The 17,137-nt window shown below is 46.2% G+C and overlaps 1 protein-coding gene across 2 annotated transcripts in view; it reads left to right on the top strand.

The window, feature by feature from the left end:
• LOC118665735 (aldo-keto reductase family 1 member D1-like) overlaps positions 1–17,137 on the top strand; it is a 59,626-nt gene that overhangs the window by 13,403 nt on the left and 29,086 nt on the right. For both annotated transcript variants that reach the window (XM_036327030.1, XM_036327029.1), the window contains exon 2: positions 9,553–9,720. In XM_036327030.1, coding sequence (XP_036182923.1) covers positions 9,553–9,720 — 168 coding nt within the window. The remainder of the gene's footprint in view (positions 1–9,552; positions 9,721–17,137) is intronic.

Genomic DNA, 17,137 nt, shown 5'->3' with positions numbered 1-17,137 from the left:
CTCACAGAGGGGCTCAGGAACTGTGCCAGGGCTATGTTCTCGCTGGGTCTACACACTGGAGTGGCGTGATCATATGTGATGCCGGTCCTGGGGAGGGAAAAGTCCCAGTTTCTGCTTCAGGAGATGTGCACCTTTGGTTAGCTATGCACGCCCACTGGTGGCTTACAGAGGCACCCAGGTGCTGTCTGCTGGGGCGGTGGGCTCAGGGGGCCCACATGCTGGAGCAGAGCAACCGCAAGGACTGGATACGGCATCTGGGGTCACACTTTGCAGCAGCTCAGAGAGAAACCCAAGAGACACATTACTGGGACAGCGAACTCAGGGGGCCTGTGTGCTGGCTCAGTGCAACTGCGGTGACTGGAGGTCAGCAGCTGACGAGGCGGAAGTTCAAGTTTCTGCTGCCGGGGACTTGTTCCCTTGGTTGGATATGAGCACACACAATGGCAGCTCACAGAGGCACCTGGGAGCCGCTTGCCAGATTGGCAGGCTCAGAGGGACCCATTTGCTGAAGCCACGCGACTGTGGTGTCTCTGGGCAGGCAGGTGGGGAGGGGGAAGTCCCAGTTTCTGTTGTCAGGGCTGTGTTCCCTTGTTTGGATATGAGTGCACTCAGCGGGAGCTCACAGAGGCAACCGGGAGCCAGGCGGCGGGCTCAGGAGGCCTGTGCACTGGCAACGCAACTTTGGTGTCTGGAGGTCAGCAGTCGGGGAGGTAGAATTCACACTTACTGCTGCAGGATCCATGAACCCTTGGACATGGACATGCTAGGGTCTGCAGGTCTGGGAGCGGGAAGCAGGACTTTGGCTGGTGTGGCTGCAGGGTCATTGCCGGAGTCCAACCCCAGCAGGTCCAGGGGTCCCCAAAGGTGTGGATGGAGTCGGCGAAGAAGGAAGGACACGGAGACAGCGTTCAGTTGATCAGCAGCCTAGCCAGGATCTCTAGCCAGGATTTCCAGCCAAGTTCTGGTCTGGATCTCCAGCGAAGTTCTGCTGTTTATTGTCTTGTTACATCCGTATTTATACCAGTTGATTTTAATCCTGTCAATTTCTATTACAAAGGTTAGGGCGTTTCTTATCTCCATTCCAGGGAGTAAAGATTATGTAGCTTAAGCATGATTGTTTGTAGTTAAAGTGATTAACTACCCGCCTGGCACTTAGTTAAGGAGTTTCATCCCCTCCCTGACTTCAGGGAAAAATTCCTACCTGGGGAAACAACCTTTCTAGGAGAGGCATCCCCTCCCTGACTTCAGGGAAAAATTCCTACCTGGGGAAACAACCTTTCTTGGAGAGGTGACCTTGGTTAAAACACACATCACTAAGGGGAGCAAACATATTAAGAACGGTATGCTATATACGCCAGGTCCCTTGAAACATATGCTGTGCAGATGTTTCTTTCCTGCAGCGACTGTGTCAAGCAGCAAGGATGGACCGGCTTCCGGCAAATTCCCCCTTTTTTATTTTTTAAATGATAGCTCATGCAAATCAGTGGCCACCTCTCAGATTGGGCCATTTAAGTCTCGGAAGAAGAGTGGCAAGCAATGATAGTGAGCATAGCTATAAACATAGTGGATGGAGCGCAGAAGGAGCCCCATTCCTGTAGAAGGTTGCCAGCCTCTTCAGTCAAGGGATTTCAGCTGTCCTCAAGTTGTTGGTTTGGTTGTCTTTGTTGGTCTGGCTAGCGGGCGGCATCACTGGCGACAGGCTTCCCGAAGCGTCAGCAAGTTGAAGGGCTACATCAAAGGGTCCATCAGGGCCGTGGTTGATGGTGGTGTCAATGTCCGAGGAGGAGTAAGCTGTGCCCTCTGGATCCAGCTGATATGGAAAATGGAGGGTAGTAGAAAAAGAAGAGAAAGCAAAAGAACTACAAGGCATGGAAGTGTTTAGAAAAAAGAGGGAGAAGAAAGGGAAGAAGGCAGCATCCTGACACAGCCCTTTCCTTCAGCTTCCCCTTTCCCTGTGGTCCCAGGTAGAAATGGGAAACAAGTCCTGTTGCAGTGAGAGGGCAGCTGCTGTCAGCCAGTCTCTGTCTATACCTGGGTCCCGATCTGAGCTGGGCATGGGAAGCAGGAAGCAGCCATGGGGACAGGAGACCTTTCCTCAGAAGGGCCGAGTGTTCAAGCCCCTGCACCATTGGGGTGGGGGGTCTGTGCCCCACCTTTGTTGCACCCCAAGTTTTCTCCTACTGGCCCCCGACTGTGCCTGTCTTAGGTTGCCCCACCCTGTGGAGTCTTACCCGTCGTTGACTACCAGCCATCTCTGGGCCAAGTAGGGTGATGTGAGGTTCAGTTTTGTCTCCTTGATAGCCTATGTCCCTCTGGCCTCCATGCCCAGCAACTGCCTTGGAATCCCCTTGCCTGCTGGCGGGGCTCTGGCATTGATCATAGGGAACTCAGGTTTCTTCTCTAGAGAGGGCCCAGCTTATGCCATTGGGCCAGAGACAGATCCATGGTACCAGCCACCATGTGGCTTCAACCTCAGCATGAACAGAGAGCTCAGGCAACAGCTATGGGCAATTGGATTGTAAGAAGAGGGTCCCTCTTGACACAAGGGTAAGAGGGGCCAATACAGGACAAAGGAGAGTCCTGGAACAGGGCTTTCTCAGCCCAGGATGTCAGGCTCTTGGCCCAAGACAACTCCATGTATGGGGCATATACCAAACACCCCTAGTCACGGCATAAAAGGGAGATGCCCTTCCTGGAACAGTAGGGTAGGGAGATTCTAGAAAAGGCTGTGTTCAGGAAAGAAGGAGAAAGGCCAAAGAACCAGCAAACAAGTAGTTAGATTTTAAAAAAAGGAAAAAGGAAAGGAGATGTGGGGCAAAGCTGGGACATGTGGAAAGACAAAACGGAGGCACATGTGATCCTCCCAATGGACAGATTGTTCCAGCTCAGGTCTGCACATCTGCTGCAGACGGGCACTGGTCAGGTGTGCTATGATGAGGCAGAGATGGCAGGCGGTGAGACATAAGGTCGGACTAGACGGTCTGGAATCCACACAGGTGAGTCTGCGTCCTGTGGAAATATACAAGCATATCCTCTCCCCTGGGTTAAAAGTACATCAGGTCCCTTCCAGGCTCCTGTAAGCAAGTCTCTCCATTTGACGAGGGCTTTAGGTTTAGTTAGATCAGGGTTCCAATGCCTGTACATCGGGGAATTTCCCTCAGAATCTACATTTAGTATATTAATTACAAATTGAGCATGTTGTAGAACATGATGAGGAGAGGAATATTTAAACTCATTTTCTTGTAATTTTTTAATTTGTGTTTTTAAAGTTTGGTGAGCCCTTTCTACTATTGCTTGGCCTTGAGGATTGTAGGGTATTCCTGTAGTATGTGCGATGCCGAATGTAGAGCATAAGTTTTTAAAAGCTCTAGAGGTATAGGCAGGCCCATTGTCAGTTTTAAGTGCCCTTGGTATTCCTAGGTAGGAAAAGCATTGGAATAGATGTTGACTTACATCTTTAAAGGCTTCTCCTGTACGTGCAGAAGCAAGGATAACATGAGAAAAGGTATCAATACAAACATGCACATAGCAAAGTTTGCCAAAAGATGGGACATGAGTAATATCCATCTGCCATAAGTCACAGGGTCTAAGTCCTCTTGGATTAACTCCAGTAGCAGGGCTAGGAAAATGAGTAGGACAATGGCCGCAGTCACGCACAATACTTCGAGCAGCTTCTCTAGATATGCGATAATATAGACGGAGAGCAGAAGCATTTTGATGGTGAATGGCATGAGACCGCCGGGCTTCTTCTAGAGCTGTACAAACTACTGGGCGAGTTAGTAAATCAGCCTGATAATTTCCTTCGCTTAAGGGTCCTGGTAGGCAGGAATGAGCTCTAATATGTCCAATATAGAAAGCCTTTTCTCGTTTGTGAATGCAAGTTTGTAGCTGAGTTAACAAAGAGAAAATGGCTGTTCTTCCTTGTGGGAGAGAGGCGGTCTCAATATGAGGAAATAATTTAACTATATATTGAGAGTCAGTGTACAAGTTAAAGGGAACCTGTTGCAATTGTTCAAAAGCATAAATGACTGCCAAAAGCTCTGTTCTCTGAGCTGACGTCTCTAGAGTTTGTTGAACATGGGTTATTGAGTCAATGATTGTTACTGCCCTACCATTAGAGGAACCATCTGTGAATACTAAGGAGGCAGGAGGTGATAATGGTTCTTTTGAACATTTGATAGGAAATATAAATGGATGTAGGGAGAGAAATTGCAATATAGGTGATCTTGGCAAATGATGTAAAATTTGTCCTGGGAAGTTACCTATAGCTATTTGCCACTCTTCTTCAAATTGTAATAGTGTGTCTAATTGTTCTCTTTTATAAGGTATTATTATCTCAGTAACTTCTCTTCCAAAGAGTTCGATACTGCGTCGTCTACCTTTGATAATGAGAGTGGCCACTAGGGAGGGATAGGGTGGTACAATCTTCCTAGGAGTGACAGGTAAATGTATCCATTCTAATGGTCCTTCCTGCCACAAGCATCCTGTAGGAGTATATTTAGTGGCTAGAATAATTAAGGCCCAAGATTTGGAATAATCTAGATACTGTAGTTGCTGTTTATTGATGGCCTGTTCTATTTTTGCTATAGCCTTTTCTCCTTCTACAGTTAATTTTCGGGGAGACTTAGGGTTAGAATCTCCCTTTAAAATGTCAAATAGAGGTTTTAAGTCAAGAGTGGTTATTTTTAGATATGGCCTGACCCAGTTGATATCACCTAATAGTTTCTGATAATCATTCAATGTGTTTAAATGATCTTTTCTTAATTGTAGAGGCTGATGGGTGATAGTAGAGGTATGTAATATTCTGCCTAAGTATGAAAAAGAAGGTTCAGTCTGAATCTTTTCTGGGGCTATTTTTAGACCATGTTCTTCTAAAGCAAGGATGGTCTGAGTAAGAATTTCCTGTAAAGTAGCCCGATCTTTATGAGCTAGTAAAATATCATCCATATAATGAATAAGATATAGATCTGAAAATTTCTTTCTAATAACTTGCAATGCCTGATCTACAAACTTTTGACATAATGTAGGACTATTTTTCATCCCTTGTGGGAGAACCTTCCATTGGTATCTCTGATAAGGCTGTTTAAAGTTTTCTGATGGTATGCTGAATGCGAATCTTTGACAATCAGCTGGGTGAAGAGGTATAGTGAAAAAACAATCCTGTAAGTCAATAACAACAACACAATACTCCTGTGGAATTGCCACAGGGGAGGGCAATCCAGGTTGTAAGGAGCCCATATCTTCCATGGTGGCATTTATGGCTCTTAGATCTTGCAAAAGTCTCCACTTGCCTGATTTCTTTCTTATTACAAATATGGGTGTGTTCCAGGGACTATTTGATGGCTCTATATGTCCCTCTGCTAATTGCTGATCAATTAATTGTCGGGCTGCTGATATTTTCTCAGATGTTAAGGGCCATTGCTCAACCCATACTGGTTGTGACGATTTCCAGACTATGGGATCAGCAGTCCTAAGGGCAATGGCCCCAATTACAGATCCTGTCGAGGAGTGTGAGGTATTACTTTCCTTTCCTAATCCCTTTCCTGGATTAAATCTCGTGTCTAGCATCTGTGATGTTACTCTATCACTGGGGCTATATAATACAACTCCCATTTGAGACAAGATATCTCTTCCCCATAATGTAAAGGGGATAGTCGTAATTACATAGGGACAGAATGTTCCTGAATGTTGATCTTCATCAGTCCAAGTTAGAATCTGAGAACTCTTTTTTACATTAGATGCCTTGCCTAGTCCTACTAGGGAAGTGGAGGTGGTGTGCGTGGGCCATGAAGAGGGCCAATCCTTCTCTGCTATGCAGGAAACATCTGCTCCTGTATCCAATAGACCTTCAATTGGTTTTCCCTGAATTTGTAAAATTTTTGTAGGTCTAGTAGCATGGATTTCTTGTATCCAAAATGCTGCATCACTAGATCCAAAGCCTCCGGCCCCTCTAGCTTCCTGGGTAACAGCTGTCCCTATTTTATGTATTGGTAACAGGATTAATTGGGCAATTCTCTGGTTGGGCTGAATCTGTATAGTTGTGGTGGGTGGGGAAAGTAAAATCTGTATTTCTCCTGTGTAGTCTGCATCAACAACTCCTGGGATGACTAAGATCCCCTGTAACGAGGTGGAGCTCCGTCCTAATATTAAACCTACGGTTCCCTCAGGCAGTGGCCCAGACACTCCTGTAGGAATGGCTGCTACTGGCGAGTCTGGGGTTAGTACTGCATGGGTGGTTGAGTGGAGGTCCAATCCTGCACTGCCTGGGGTTGCCCTGAAGAGGTCACTGACTGATCGAAATTTGCAAAGGGGTTGAAGGTTGATGCCCCTATTATTGCAGGGGCCTGGGGCTGGCCCCTTCTCAAGTTTCCCGATTGAGGTGATGGGATATAACCTCCTTGGGAGCTATTTGTAGAGTTTAAAGGCCGACCATTTTTATGGTATTTTGATCTACATTCCTTTGCCCAATGGAATCCTTTCTGACATCGGGGACAAACGGTTTTTGGAGGATTAATATTATTCCCTAATGTATTTCCAGGCTGTCAAGGAGCTTGCCATCTGGCCTGAGTATTATTATTTTTATTTGGGCATTCTCTGCTAAAGTGCCCAGATAAGCCACAAGAGTAGCAGTTCATATTTCTTTTATTACCTGTAGTATTGCTGGCTTGTCCTATAGCCTGTACATATTGAGGGTATGTCTCCCCTTTGAGAGCGGCAGCTATAGCTACACCCTGTATAAATGCTGGACTTACATCAGCACACTGTTTTATAAAATCATTTATAGTTCCTGTTCTGCGAATCGGCCTTAATAAAGCCTGACAGGTATTATTAGCATTTTCAAAAGCCAGTTGTTTGATTAGGATATCGGCTGCCTCTTTGTTATTGATTACTCTCTTGACTGCCTGCATGAGGCGAGAAAGGAAATCCTGATATGGTTCCTCGACCTTCTGTTTAACCTCTGTAAGGGTGGTGGTTTTTCCTGCTGTATAAGGTAGGGATTTCCAGGCACTTACTGCACAACTGGTTACTTTGGTAAGTGCCTCTGTGGGCATATTCATTTGCTCCTCAGCCGTGTTAAAATCACCTTCTCCTAATATCATGTCTAGGGTTATTCTTTTTCTGGTTTTTTCGCTAGTGGCTACAGCTTTCTTAGCAAGATCTTCATATTCAGTTTTCCATAATAAGTAATCGCCTCCTGAGAGACAGGATTTACAAACCTGTGACCAATCATAAGGAGTCATCCATTTACTGGCTAGGGTTTCTACCAAGGTTTGTGTGTAAGGAGCTAGAGGTCCATATTCAGAGCAGGCCAATTTTAATTCTTTAAGTACTTTGTAAGGTATAGGCTCCAAGGTGGGGTTTCTATTCCCACCAGACTCATTCTCATATGTAACTGGGAAGCAGAGTGAGAATTCAAGATCTCCATTAGCTTCAGCTTCTCTTATTGCCCTTTGAAATTTAGACATGGAGCTCATAGGAGCCACAGGACCTGGTTTAGGCTTCCTTTCTAATTTGGGGAGCCTGTTTTGAATGGGAGGGCCATTCTCCTCTTTACTGACTGGAAAGGAACAATGGTCATGTTTATGATATTTATTCTCCTCCCGATCAGTAGGCATAGCTAAATTGCTTTTAGATTGAGCTGAAGACAATGATGATGTGTCCTCTCTGGGTGGAGCTGAGGGACTATTTAAATTTTGAGAAAGTTCAACCGTTTTTGCCTCTGGTGCCAAGGTGTCACAGATTGAATCCCAGAGGGAAAAGAAACATGGCAGGACCTTGTCAGATTCATGGTGTTTCTTTAATTGCTTTCCTACTTCAACCCAAGTTTTTAAATTAACAGTTCCATCCTCTGGAAGCCATTGACATACTTCTTCTATAAAACTTTCTGTCTCACTGGGAAAAACCTCAACTCCAATTCTGCTAGTAAGCATATGCGTTAAAAGATTAATACAGAGTCTTTTTTCTTTAGACTCAGTATGACCCATCTTGTCAATCTAAGTTCTGTACTAACTACCTGCTTACCCTACTTATCCTCTATAGGGGGGGTCTGAAGCACCCTACGGTGCAGTCCTATCCGTCCCAAATACGGGGGGACTTACCTAAGGGAACCCTGTTCGGGCGCCAGATGCCAGAGTCCAACCCCAGCAGGTCCAGGGGTCCCCAAAGGTGTGGATGGAGTCGGCGAAGAAGGAAGGACACGGAGACAGCGTTCAGTTGATCAGCAGCCTAGCCAGGATCTCTAGCCAGGATTTCCAGCCAAGTTCTGGTCTGGATCTCCAGCGAAGTTCTGCTGTTTATTGTCTTGTTACATCCGTATTTATACCAGTTGATTTTAATCCTGTCAATTTCTATTACAAAGGTTAGGGCGTTTCTTATCTCCATTCCAGGGAGTAAAGATTATGTAGCTTAAGCATGATTGTTTGTAGTTAAAGTGATTAACTACCCGCCTGGCACTTAGTTAAGGAGTTTCATCCCCTCCCTGACTTCAGGGAAAAATTCCTACCTGGGGAAACAACCTTTCTAGGAGAGGCATCCCCTCCCTGACTTCAGGGAAAAATTCCTACCTGGGGAAACAACCTTTCTTGGAGAGGTGACCTTGGTTAAAACACACAGCGCTAAGGGGAGCAAACATATTAAGAACAGTATGCTATATACGCCAGGTCCCTTGAAACATATGCTGTGCAGATGTTTCTTTCCTGCAGCGACTGTGTCAAGCAGCAAGGATGGACCGGCTTCCGGCAGGTCATGGACAGTGTCCAAAGCCAGTCTAGATGGTTATGCTGATCAGTTCCTAGAGGAGGCTGCTATCCCCTTCAAGATGGTCTGGGCTCCTTGCCTGAGCCCCGCAGGCTGGAGAGTGCCTGCAGCAGTGGTAGGGGCTCCCTGCCCAGGAGAGCCTGGTCTGCTAGCCTCTGGTACTCCTGCTAGATTTTCCTGTCCCTCACTCACTCACACACACTACATACATCCACACACTCTTTCACCGCCTCACTCACTCACACACACTACATACATCCACACACTCTCCTTTCACCCCCTCACTCACTCACACACATCCTGCCAGCCACCATCTTCTGTTCCCATTCTTTTTTGTCTTGCTTCTTTTCTTCAGTATACTTATTTGATATTCATCCATGTTGCCGTGTCTACCAATAGTTCATTCCTTTTTACTACCTGTTAGTTTTCCATTCTGTGGCTATATCTCAGTTTATTCACCCAAACCTTTGATTTATAACTGAACCTACTTCAATGAACTGTGCCTTCCTATAGCATGGAAACCATGAAATATCTTGTCACTCGTCACATTGATCAAGTCACATTTCTGAAACCACAACTCTAAGGGCAGACCTGGGATGGATGGAGTCTCCCACTGAGGATGGAATGCTCCCTAGAAGGTCAGTTTCTCCAGCCTCTAGATACCATCTTCCAATCACAACAGCATGGAATTGGGAATTTGTCATTTGCACTCTACAGCAGTGTCCTGATTAATACCGATTAAACTAAATGAAAGACTCATTTCTTTTCTCCCAAACCTCAACCCCTTTATTTCAGACTCCTAAGGGGAGCTGTAGGGCAGGAGTGAAGTTCGCCATCGATGTTGGGTACCGGCACATTGATGGGGCCTACATCTACCGGAATGAGCACGAAGTGGGGGAGGCCATCAGAGAGAAGATAGCAGAAGGAAGGGTGAAGAGAGAGGATATTTTCTACTGCGGAAAGGTGAGAGCTTCCCTTCCCCTCCATCCCCTCATATTAATGATGGACCTGATGTCACTTTTCTCTGCCCAAGAAAGTTGGACTCACGAAGAAGAGTGAATTTTCAACTGCCAAATTCCTTAATCTTGCCAAGATGTTAGGGACTAATGAGCCCCTTGAAGGGGACTTCGGGCAAAGCTCTTTCTTCATACATGGGCACAGATTTAAAACATGCAAAGAACCAAGTCTATAGAGCAAAAATTAGGGAAGTGGAGGGAAAAGAGGAGTTGGTTCACATTATAGAACAGCGGTTCTCAACCTGTGGGTCGCGACCCCTTTGGGGGTCGAACGACCCTTTCACAGGGGTCGCCTAAGACCATTGGAAAACACATATATAATTAATTATTGTTTTGTGATTAATCACTATGCTTTAGTTATGTTCAATTTGTAACAATGAAATTGGGTGTCACCACAACATGAGAAACTGTAATAAAGGGTCGCGGCATTAGGAAGGTTGAGAACCACGGTTATAGAAGTATTTGCTAAAGGTTTCTTTAAACATTTGTGCCTCCTTTTCTGCCTATTTGTTCATAGATAACTAATTTTTTTTATTATATCTTTATTGTTGAAAGTATTACATATGTCCTCTACTGAGCCCTCTAGCCCACCTCCAACACCCACGCCAGGCCTTCATCCCCCTATTGTCTGTGTCCATGGATTTTATATATACGCACATACATGCATACACGTTCTTTCCTTTTTCTCTTCCCACCCAGCCAACCTCCCTTGCTTTCCCTCTGTTATTCAGAAGTCTGTCCAATGCTTCTATGTCTCTGGATCTATTTTGTTCATCAGTTTATTTTGCTCATTAAATTCCGCTTATGAGTGAGATCATGTGCTACTTGTCTTTCTCTGACTGGCTTATTGTTGCTTATCGCAGCGGTTCTCAACCTGTGGGTCGTGACCCCTTTGGGGGTTGAACGACCCATTCACAGGAGTTGCCTAAGACTATCGGAAAACACATATATAATTACATATTGTTTTTGTGATTAATCACTATGCTTTAATAAGTTCAATTTGTAACAATGAAATTGGGGGTCACAACAACATGAGGAACTGTATTAAAGGGTTCTGGCAGTAGGAAGGTTGAGAACCACTGGCTTAGCATAATACGCTAAAGGTCCCTCCAAGCTTTCTCAAAGAGTAAGAGATCCTTTTTCTGGCGCATAGTATCTACCTATATATATAAAAGCCTTAGCAACCAACCAATAAACCAGTAACTATGATGCGCACTGACCACCAGGAGGCAGACACTCAACGTGGGAGCTGCCCCCTCGTGATCAGTGCACTCCAGCAGTGGAAGTCCTGCTCAGCTGACCACCAGGTGCCAGACGCTGAGCTTATGGCTGGCGAGAGCTGCTGTGGTGGCACAAGCCTTTCCTACTCGGGAGTGGCTGGGAGTGAGCCCATGGCAGGCACAGCGGGGCCAGGAGGCAGGAGGAGCAGGTGGCGTTGGACTGCCAGTTTCGGCTGAATCCCCGCAGGCCATGCCGAGGGACCCCATCAGTGCACCAGGCCTCTAGTTCCATGATATAAATGTACCACAGCTTTTTTATCCATTCATCTAATAATGGACACTTGGGTTTTCCTGGCTTTAGCTTTTATAAATTGTGCTATGAACAAGGGGGTGCATATATCCTTTCTGATTAGTGTTTCAGGTTTCTTAGGATATATTCCTAGAAGTGGGATCACTGGGTCAAGAGGCAGTTCCATATTTAATTTTTTGAGGAAACTCCATAATGTTTTCCATAATGGCTGCACCAGTCTGCATTCCCACTAGCAGTGTACTAGGGTTTCCTTTTCTCTACATCCTCGCCATCACTTGTTATTTGTTGATTTACTGATGGTAGCCATTCTAACAAGTGTGAGGTGATACCACATTGTTGTTTTAATTTGGATCTCTCTGATGATGAGTGACTTTGAGGATTTTCCATCTGTCTCTTGGCCATGTGTGTATCCACTTTTGAAAGTGTCCATTTAGGTCCTTTGCCCATTTTAAAAAATATATATTTTATTAATTTTTTACAGAGAGGAAGGGAGAGGGATAGAGAGTTAGAAACATCGATGAGAGAGAAACATCAATCAGTTGCCTCCTGCACACCCCCTACTGGGAATGTGCTTGCAACCAAGGTACATGCCCTTGACCGGAATCGAACCTGGGACCCTTCAGTCTGCAGGCTGAACGCTCTATCCACTGAGCCAAGCCGGTTAGGGCCTTTGCCCATTTTTAATTGGATTGTTTGTCTTCCTTTTGTTAAGTTGTATGACATTCGGGTTTTTTAAATTGTTTTTTAATATATTTTTATTGATTTTCTGAAAAAAAGGGAGAGGGGGAGAGAGATAGAAACATCAATGATGAGAGAGAATCATTGATTGGCTGCCTCCTGCATGTCCCTTCCTGGGGATCAAGCATGCAACCTTGGCATGTGCCCTTAGCCGGAATTGAACCTGGGACCCTTCAGTCTGCAGGCCGACAATTTATACAGTGAGCCAAACCAGCTAGGGCTCCGTATATATTTTGGATATTAACCCTTTGTAAGGTGTATCGTTGCCAAATATTGTGGGCTCCCTTTTCATTTTATTCATGGTTTCTCATGCTGTGCAGAAGCTTTTTATTTTGATGTAGTCCCATTTGTTTATTTTCTCCTTAGTTTCCTTTGCCCTAGGACCATGATCAGCAAACTGTGGCTCGCAGGCCACATGCGGCTCTTTGGCCCTTTGAGTGTGGCTCTTCCACAAAATACCACGTGTGGGCGCACATGTACAGTGGATTGAAACTTCGTGGCCCATGCACAGAAGTCGGTATTTTGTGGAAGAGCCACACTCAAGGGGCCAAAGAGCTGCATGTGGCTAGCAAACCTCAGTTTGCCGAGCCGCAGTTTGCCAACCACTGCCCAAGGAGATGTATCAGTAAACATATTACTATGAGAGATGTCTGAGATTTTGTTGCCTGTAATTTCTTCTAGGATTTTTAAGGTTTTACTAGAGGCCCGTTGAATGGATTCATGCAAATTGAAAGGAAAGTAACTAGAAGATGGCCGGTGGGGTGGGACTGGGCGAGACAGGCCAGACATGCCCTGGAGCCAACCTCCTATGGTCCCTCCCCCGCCAGCCGCACCTGGGGCAGCACTGAGGCCCAGAGGCCATCTGCTGGGTGAGCGGGGTTCCTCCAGTAGATGCAGTCCCTCAGCCTGGCCTGCAGGAATCGGGCCGAATCTGACAGTCCGACATCCCCTGAGGAGTCCCGGAGTATGGAAGGGCACTCTACAAAGTTGCTGTTGCTTGGCAGCTCCTGTGTTGAGCATCTGCCTCCTGGTGATCAGTGCGCATCATAGCTACCAGTTGGAGCGTCTTCCCCTGGTGGTCATTGCGTGTCATAGCTACTGGTCAAACAGTAGAACAGTTGGACAGTCACTTAGGCTTTTATATATATACGGCTTTTATATATATACTAGAGGCCCTGTGCATGAATTTCGAGTACCTGGTGGGGGGGGGGGGATCCATCAGCCCAGAGTGCACCCTCTCATGGTCCAGGAGCCCTTGGGGGATGTCCAACTGACAGCCAAGGGGAGTGGGCCTAAGCCGTCAGTAAGACATCCTTAGCACTGCCAGGGTGGTGGGAGAGGCTCCCACCACCACCACTGCATTCGCCAGCAGTGAGCCCAGCTTCTGGCTGAGAGGCCCTCCCCCTGTGGGAGCGCACTGACCACCAGGGGGGCAGCTCCTGAATTGAGTGTCTTCCCCTTGGTGGTCAATGTGCATCATAGTGACCCATCGCTCCCTTATTCAGTTGATTTGCATATAAGCCTTTTAGTATATAGGATAGATGACTTATATTTATGTATTTTACCATAGAGCACTAACTCTTTATTGAGCTATAATTCACGTACCAAAAGTTCACCATTTTAAATAAGTAATTATTTGTATATTCACAGAAGTTGCATAACCATAACAACTACCTAATTTCAGAATATTTTCATCAGGGGGTTGTGGTGCCACCCCTGTCACATACAGAGCCAGCCGATAAGGGGGTTGGGTAGCTCCCCCCTGTCACACACAGAGCAGGGCCGATCAGGGGGTTGAGGAGCCCCCCCCTGTCACTCACAGAGTAGGGCCAATAGGGGAGTTGGGGCACTGCTCCTTGTCACACACAGAGCAGGGATCAGGGGGATGGGGCGCCGCACCCTGTCACATCAGGGCAGGGCCAATGGGGAGGTTATGGCTCTATCCTGTAACACACAGAGCAGGGCCCGTGGGGGGTGGGGGGGGGGGCTTGGGGCGCTGCCCTCTAACACCCACAGAGCAGGGCTGATCTGGGGGTTGGGGCGCCGCCACTCTCACACTCAGGGCAGGGCCGATGGGGAGGTTATGGCTCTACCCCATCACACACAGAGCAGGGCCCATGGGGGGGGGGCGGTTGGGGCGCCGCACCCTGTCGCACACAGAGCAGGGCCGATCAGGGGTTGGGGAGCTCCCCCCTATCAGGCACAGAGCAGGGCTGATCAGGGGGTTGGGGTTCCTTCCCTTGTCACGAACAGAACAGGGCCGATAGGGAAGTTGTGGCCCCGCCCCCGTCACACACAGAGTAGCAGGGCGATCATGGGGTTTGGGCCCCTGTCACGCTGATCCCGGTGCCGGGAGCCTCGCGGCTCCACTGATCTGGTGATGAGAGGCATATTACGCTTTTACTATATAGGATAGAGGCCTGGTGCATGGGTGGGGGCCAGCTGGTTTGCCCTGAAGGGTGTCCTAGATCAGGGTGGGGGTCCCCACTGGGGTGTCTGGCCAGCCTGGATGAGGGGATGATGGCCGTTTGCAGCTGGTTACACACCCTTCAGGGTGGGGGTCCCCACTGGGGTGCCTGGGCAGTCTGGGTGAGGGGCTGAGGGCTGTTTTCAGGCTGGCAGGTGACTGAAGCTCCCAACCGCTCCTTTTTTTCTTTCTTTTTTTTTAATTTTTATTCTGGGCCAGCTTTAGCTCTGAGGCTTGGCTCCAGCTCTTAGGCCTCCGCTGCTGAAAGCAGGTATCTGGTTTGTTTGGGTTCTATAATCGAAACACTGTTTCAACTCCAGCTCTGAGATCCTGACTGGCTGAAAGCAGGTTTCTGGAGTTTTTTTAGATTCTATATTTGTAACAATGTTTCAAACTGCAAGCTCAGAGGCCAGCAGCGGCAGGCGCGGAATGTTGGCTTCCTCCATCACTGAAGCAAGCAAGCCTCCTGTTCGCTTCAAGCTGCCTGCCTGCCGGCTGCCATCTTGGCTGGCAGTTAATTTGCATATCGCCCTGATTAGCCAAGGGTAGCGGAGGTACGGCTAATTACCATGTTTCTCTTTTATTAGATCAGACTTGAGGCCCTGTGCATGAAATTTGAGTAACTTGAGAGGTCCCTCAGCCCAGCCTGCACCCTCTCATGGTCCAGGAGTCCTTGGGTGATGTCCAACTGACAGCCAAGGGGAGTGGGCCTAAGCCATAAGTCAGACATCCTTAGCGCTGCTGCAGAGGTGGGAGAGGCTCCCACCACCACTGCTGCATTTGCCAGCCATGAGCCCAGCTTCTGGCTGAGAGGCCCTTCCCCTGTGGGAGCGCACTGACCATCAGGGGGCAGCTCCTGAATTGAGTGTCAGCCCTTTGGTGGTCAATGTGTGCCACAGTGACCCATCGTTCCCCTGTTCAGCTGATTTGCATATAAGCCTTTTATTATATAGGATAGATGATTTATATTTACGTATTTTATCATAGAGCACTAATTCTTTATTGAGCTATAATTCACATACCCAAAGTTCACCATTTTGAATAATTAATTATTTGTATATTCACAAAAGTTGCATGACCATAACCATTACCTAATTTCAGAATATTTCCATCACTCTAAAAAGAAAAAAATCCCATGCCCAATAGCAATCACTTCTATTTATCCCTTTTCCCAATTCAATTGTGATCATTATCTACTTTCTATCTCTATCATTGTCCTATTTTGGACATTTCATACAAATGGAATCATACACTATGGTCTTTTGTGTCTAGCTTCTTTCATTTAGTATAATGTTTCTAGGTCCATCCAAGTCATAACATGTATCAGAATATAATTTCTTTTCATGGCCAAATAGTATCCCATAGTATGGATAGACCCCCTTTTGTTTAGATCACTATCTTTGAGCAATTTAAACCTCCAGTGTTATATATCACTATCCACTGAAGAGCAATCAGAAAAATAAAGCATCACGATTAAAATGAAAGCCAATGGGAATAAAGAATGTATATTTATGGGCAGCTTTGCAGGAATAAAGCTGTAGAACTTTAAATAACTCATAATACAATTCTCCTGAGGAACCTAAAGAAAAGAAAATACTGTTTCTGATTTCACCCTCTTTCCAGACCTCCCCTCCTTCCAGCTCCCTACTCAGTCTCTTTCCAATTTCTCCAGGGATTTTCAGTTCCCCAAATCACCAGCCACTTATGTGTCATGATTCCGAGGGGCTGCATGGAGCCACTGTCCCAAAATATCAACCTGAAACTTTCACTTTATTATAGCTTTACAATTCTGATACCTAAAGATTTTATTATGACAGTCTCACATCAGAGTAAAACCTTAATCCTTAAACAGGTGCTCTCCAAATGTTTCCACAGAGGAGTAAACTTGAATTCATATTGTGAGGACCTACGCCAAAGCAACCTGCCCAAAGCCAGAAAGACTCTTGAAAACTTTGACTTATCTTAAAATTTTTTAAACTTTTACATTATCTGCATAATTTATCCTTGTTTGTTTCATACAAAAATGAGGTTTGTAATAACCACCAAGAAAAATGAACCCCAAAATTTCCTTCTGGTAAACATTTAAACCTGTTGCAATATCTATCATGTTGGAAAAATCACACTGAATTAAATCAACTATTTCATAAAGTTAGCATGAATTAACATTTACAAAATACTTAAACAGTACCTATTATAAAACTAGTACTATATGGTTTTCTTAAATCCTATCTAATAATAGACAAACAGGATAATTAACTGTACCTTCGCCATGCTTCCCACTGGCTAATCAGCATGATATGCAAATTAATCGCCAACAAAGATGGCGGTTAATTGGCATACGTAGGCTCCAAGCGGCGGAGTGAAGACTGAAAGCGAGCCGGGGCCATGAAGACGGAGAACGGAAGGCGGCTCTGGCCAGAGCGAAGGCCTGGGTCCCGGGTGCCGGAGGAAAACTGGTGCCCGCAGCAAGGAGAAGGGAAGGCCTATTGCACGATTCTCTTCATGCAACAGGCCTCTAGTTAAAATATAAAAAAACAGAATTTCCACTGACATGGGGTGGCAGCAATAACACCAAAGGGGCCCACAGTAACAACAAAAAACATTTTCCCACTATGCTCTCCACCTGAAG

This window comes from Myotis myotis, unplaced genomic scaffold, assembly GCF_014108235.1.
Source record: "Myotis myotis isolate mMyoMyo1 unplaced genomic scaffold, mMyoMyo1.p scaffold_m19_p_11, whole genome shotgun sequence".
In the NCBI taxonomy this organism is placed as follows: Eukaryota; Metazoa; Chordata; class Mammalia; order Chiroptera; family Vespertilionidae; genus Myotis; species Myotis myotis.
Note: the sequence above shows the minus strand (reverse complement) of the source record. Positions and strands in the feature narration are given on the sequence as shown.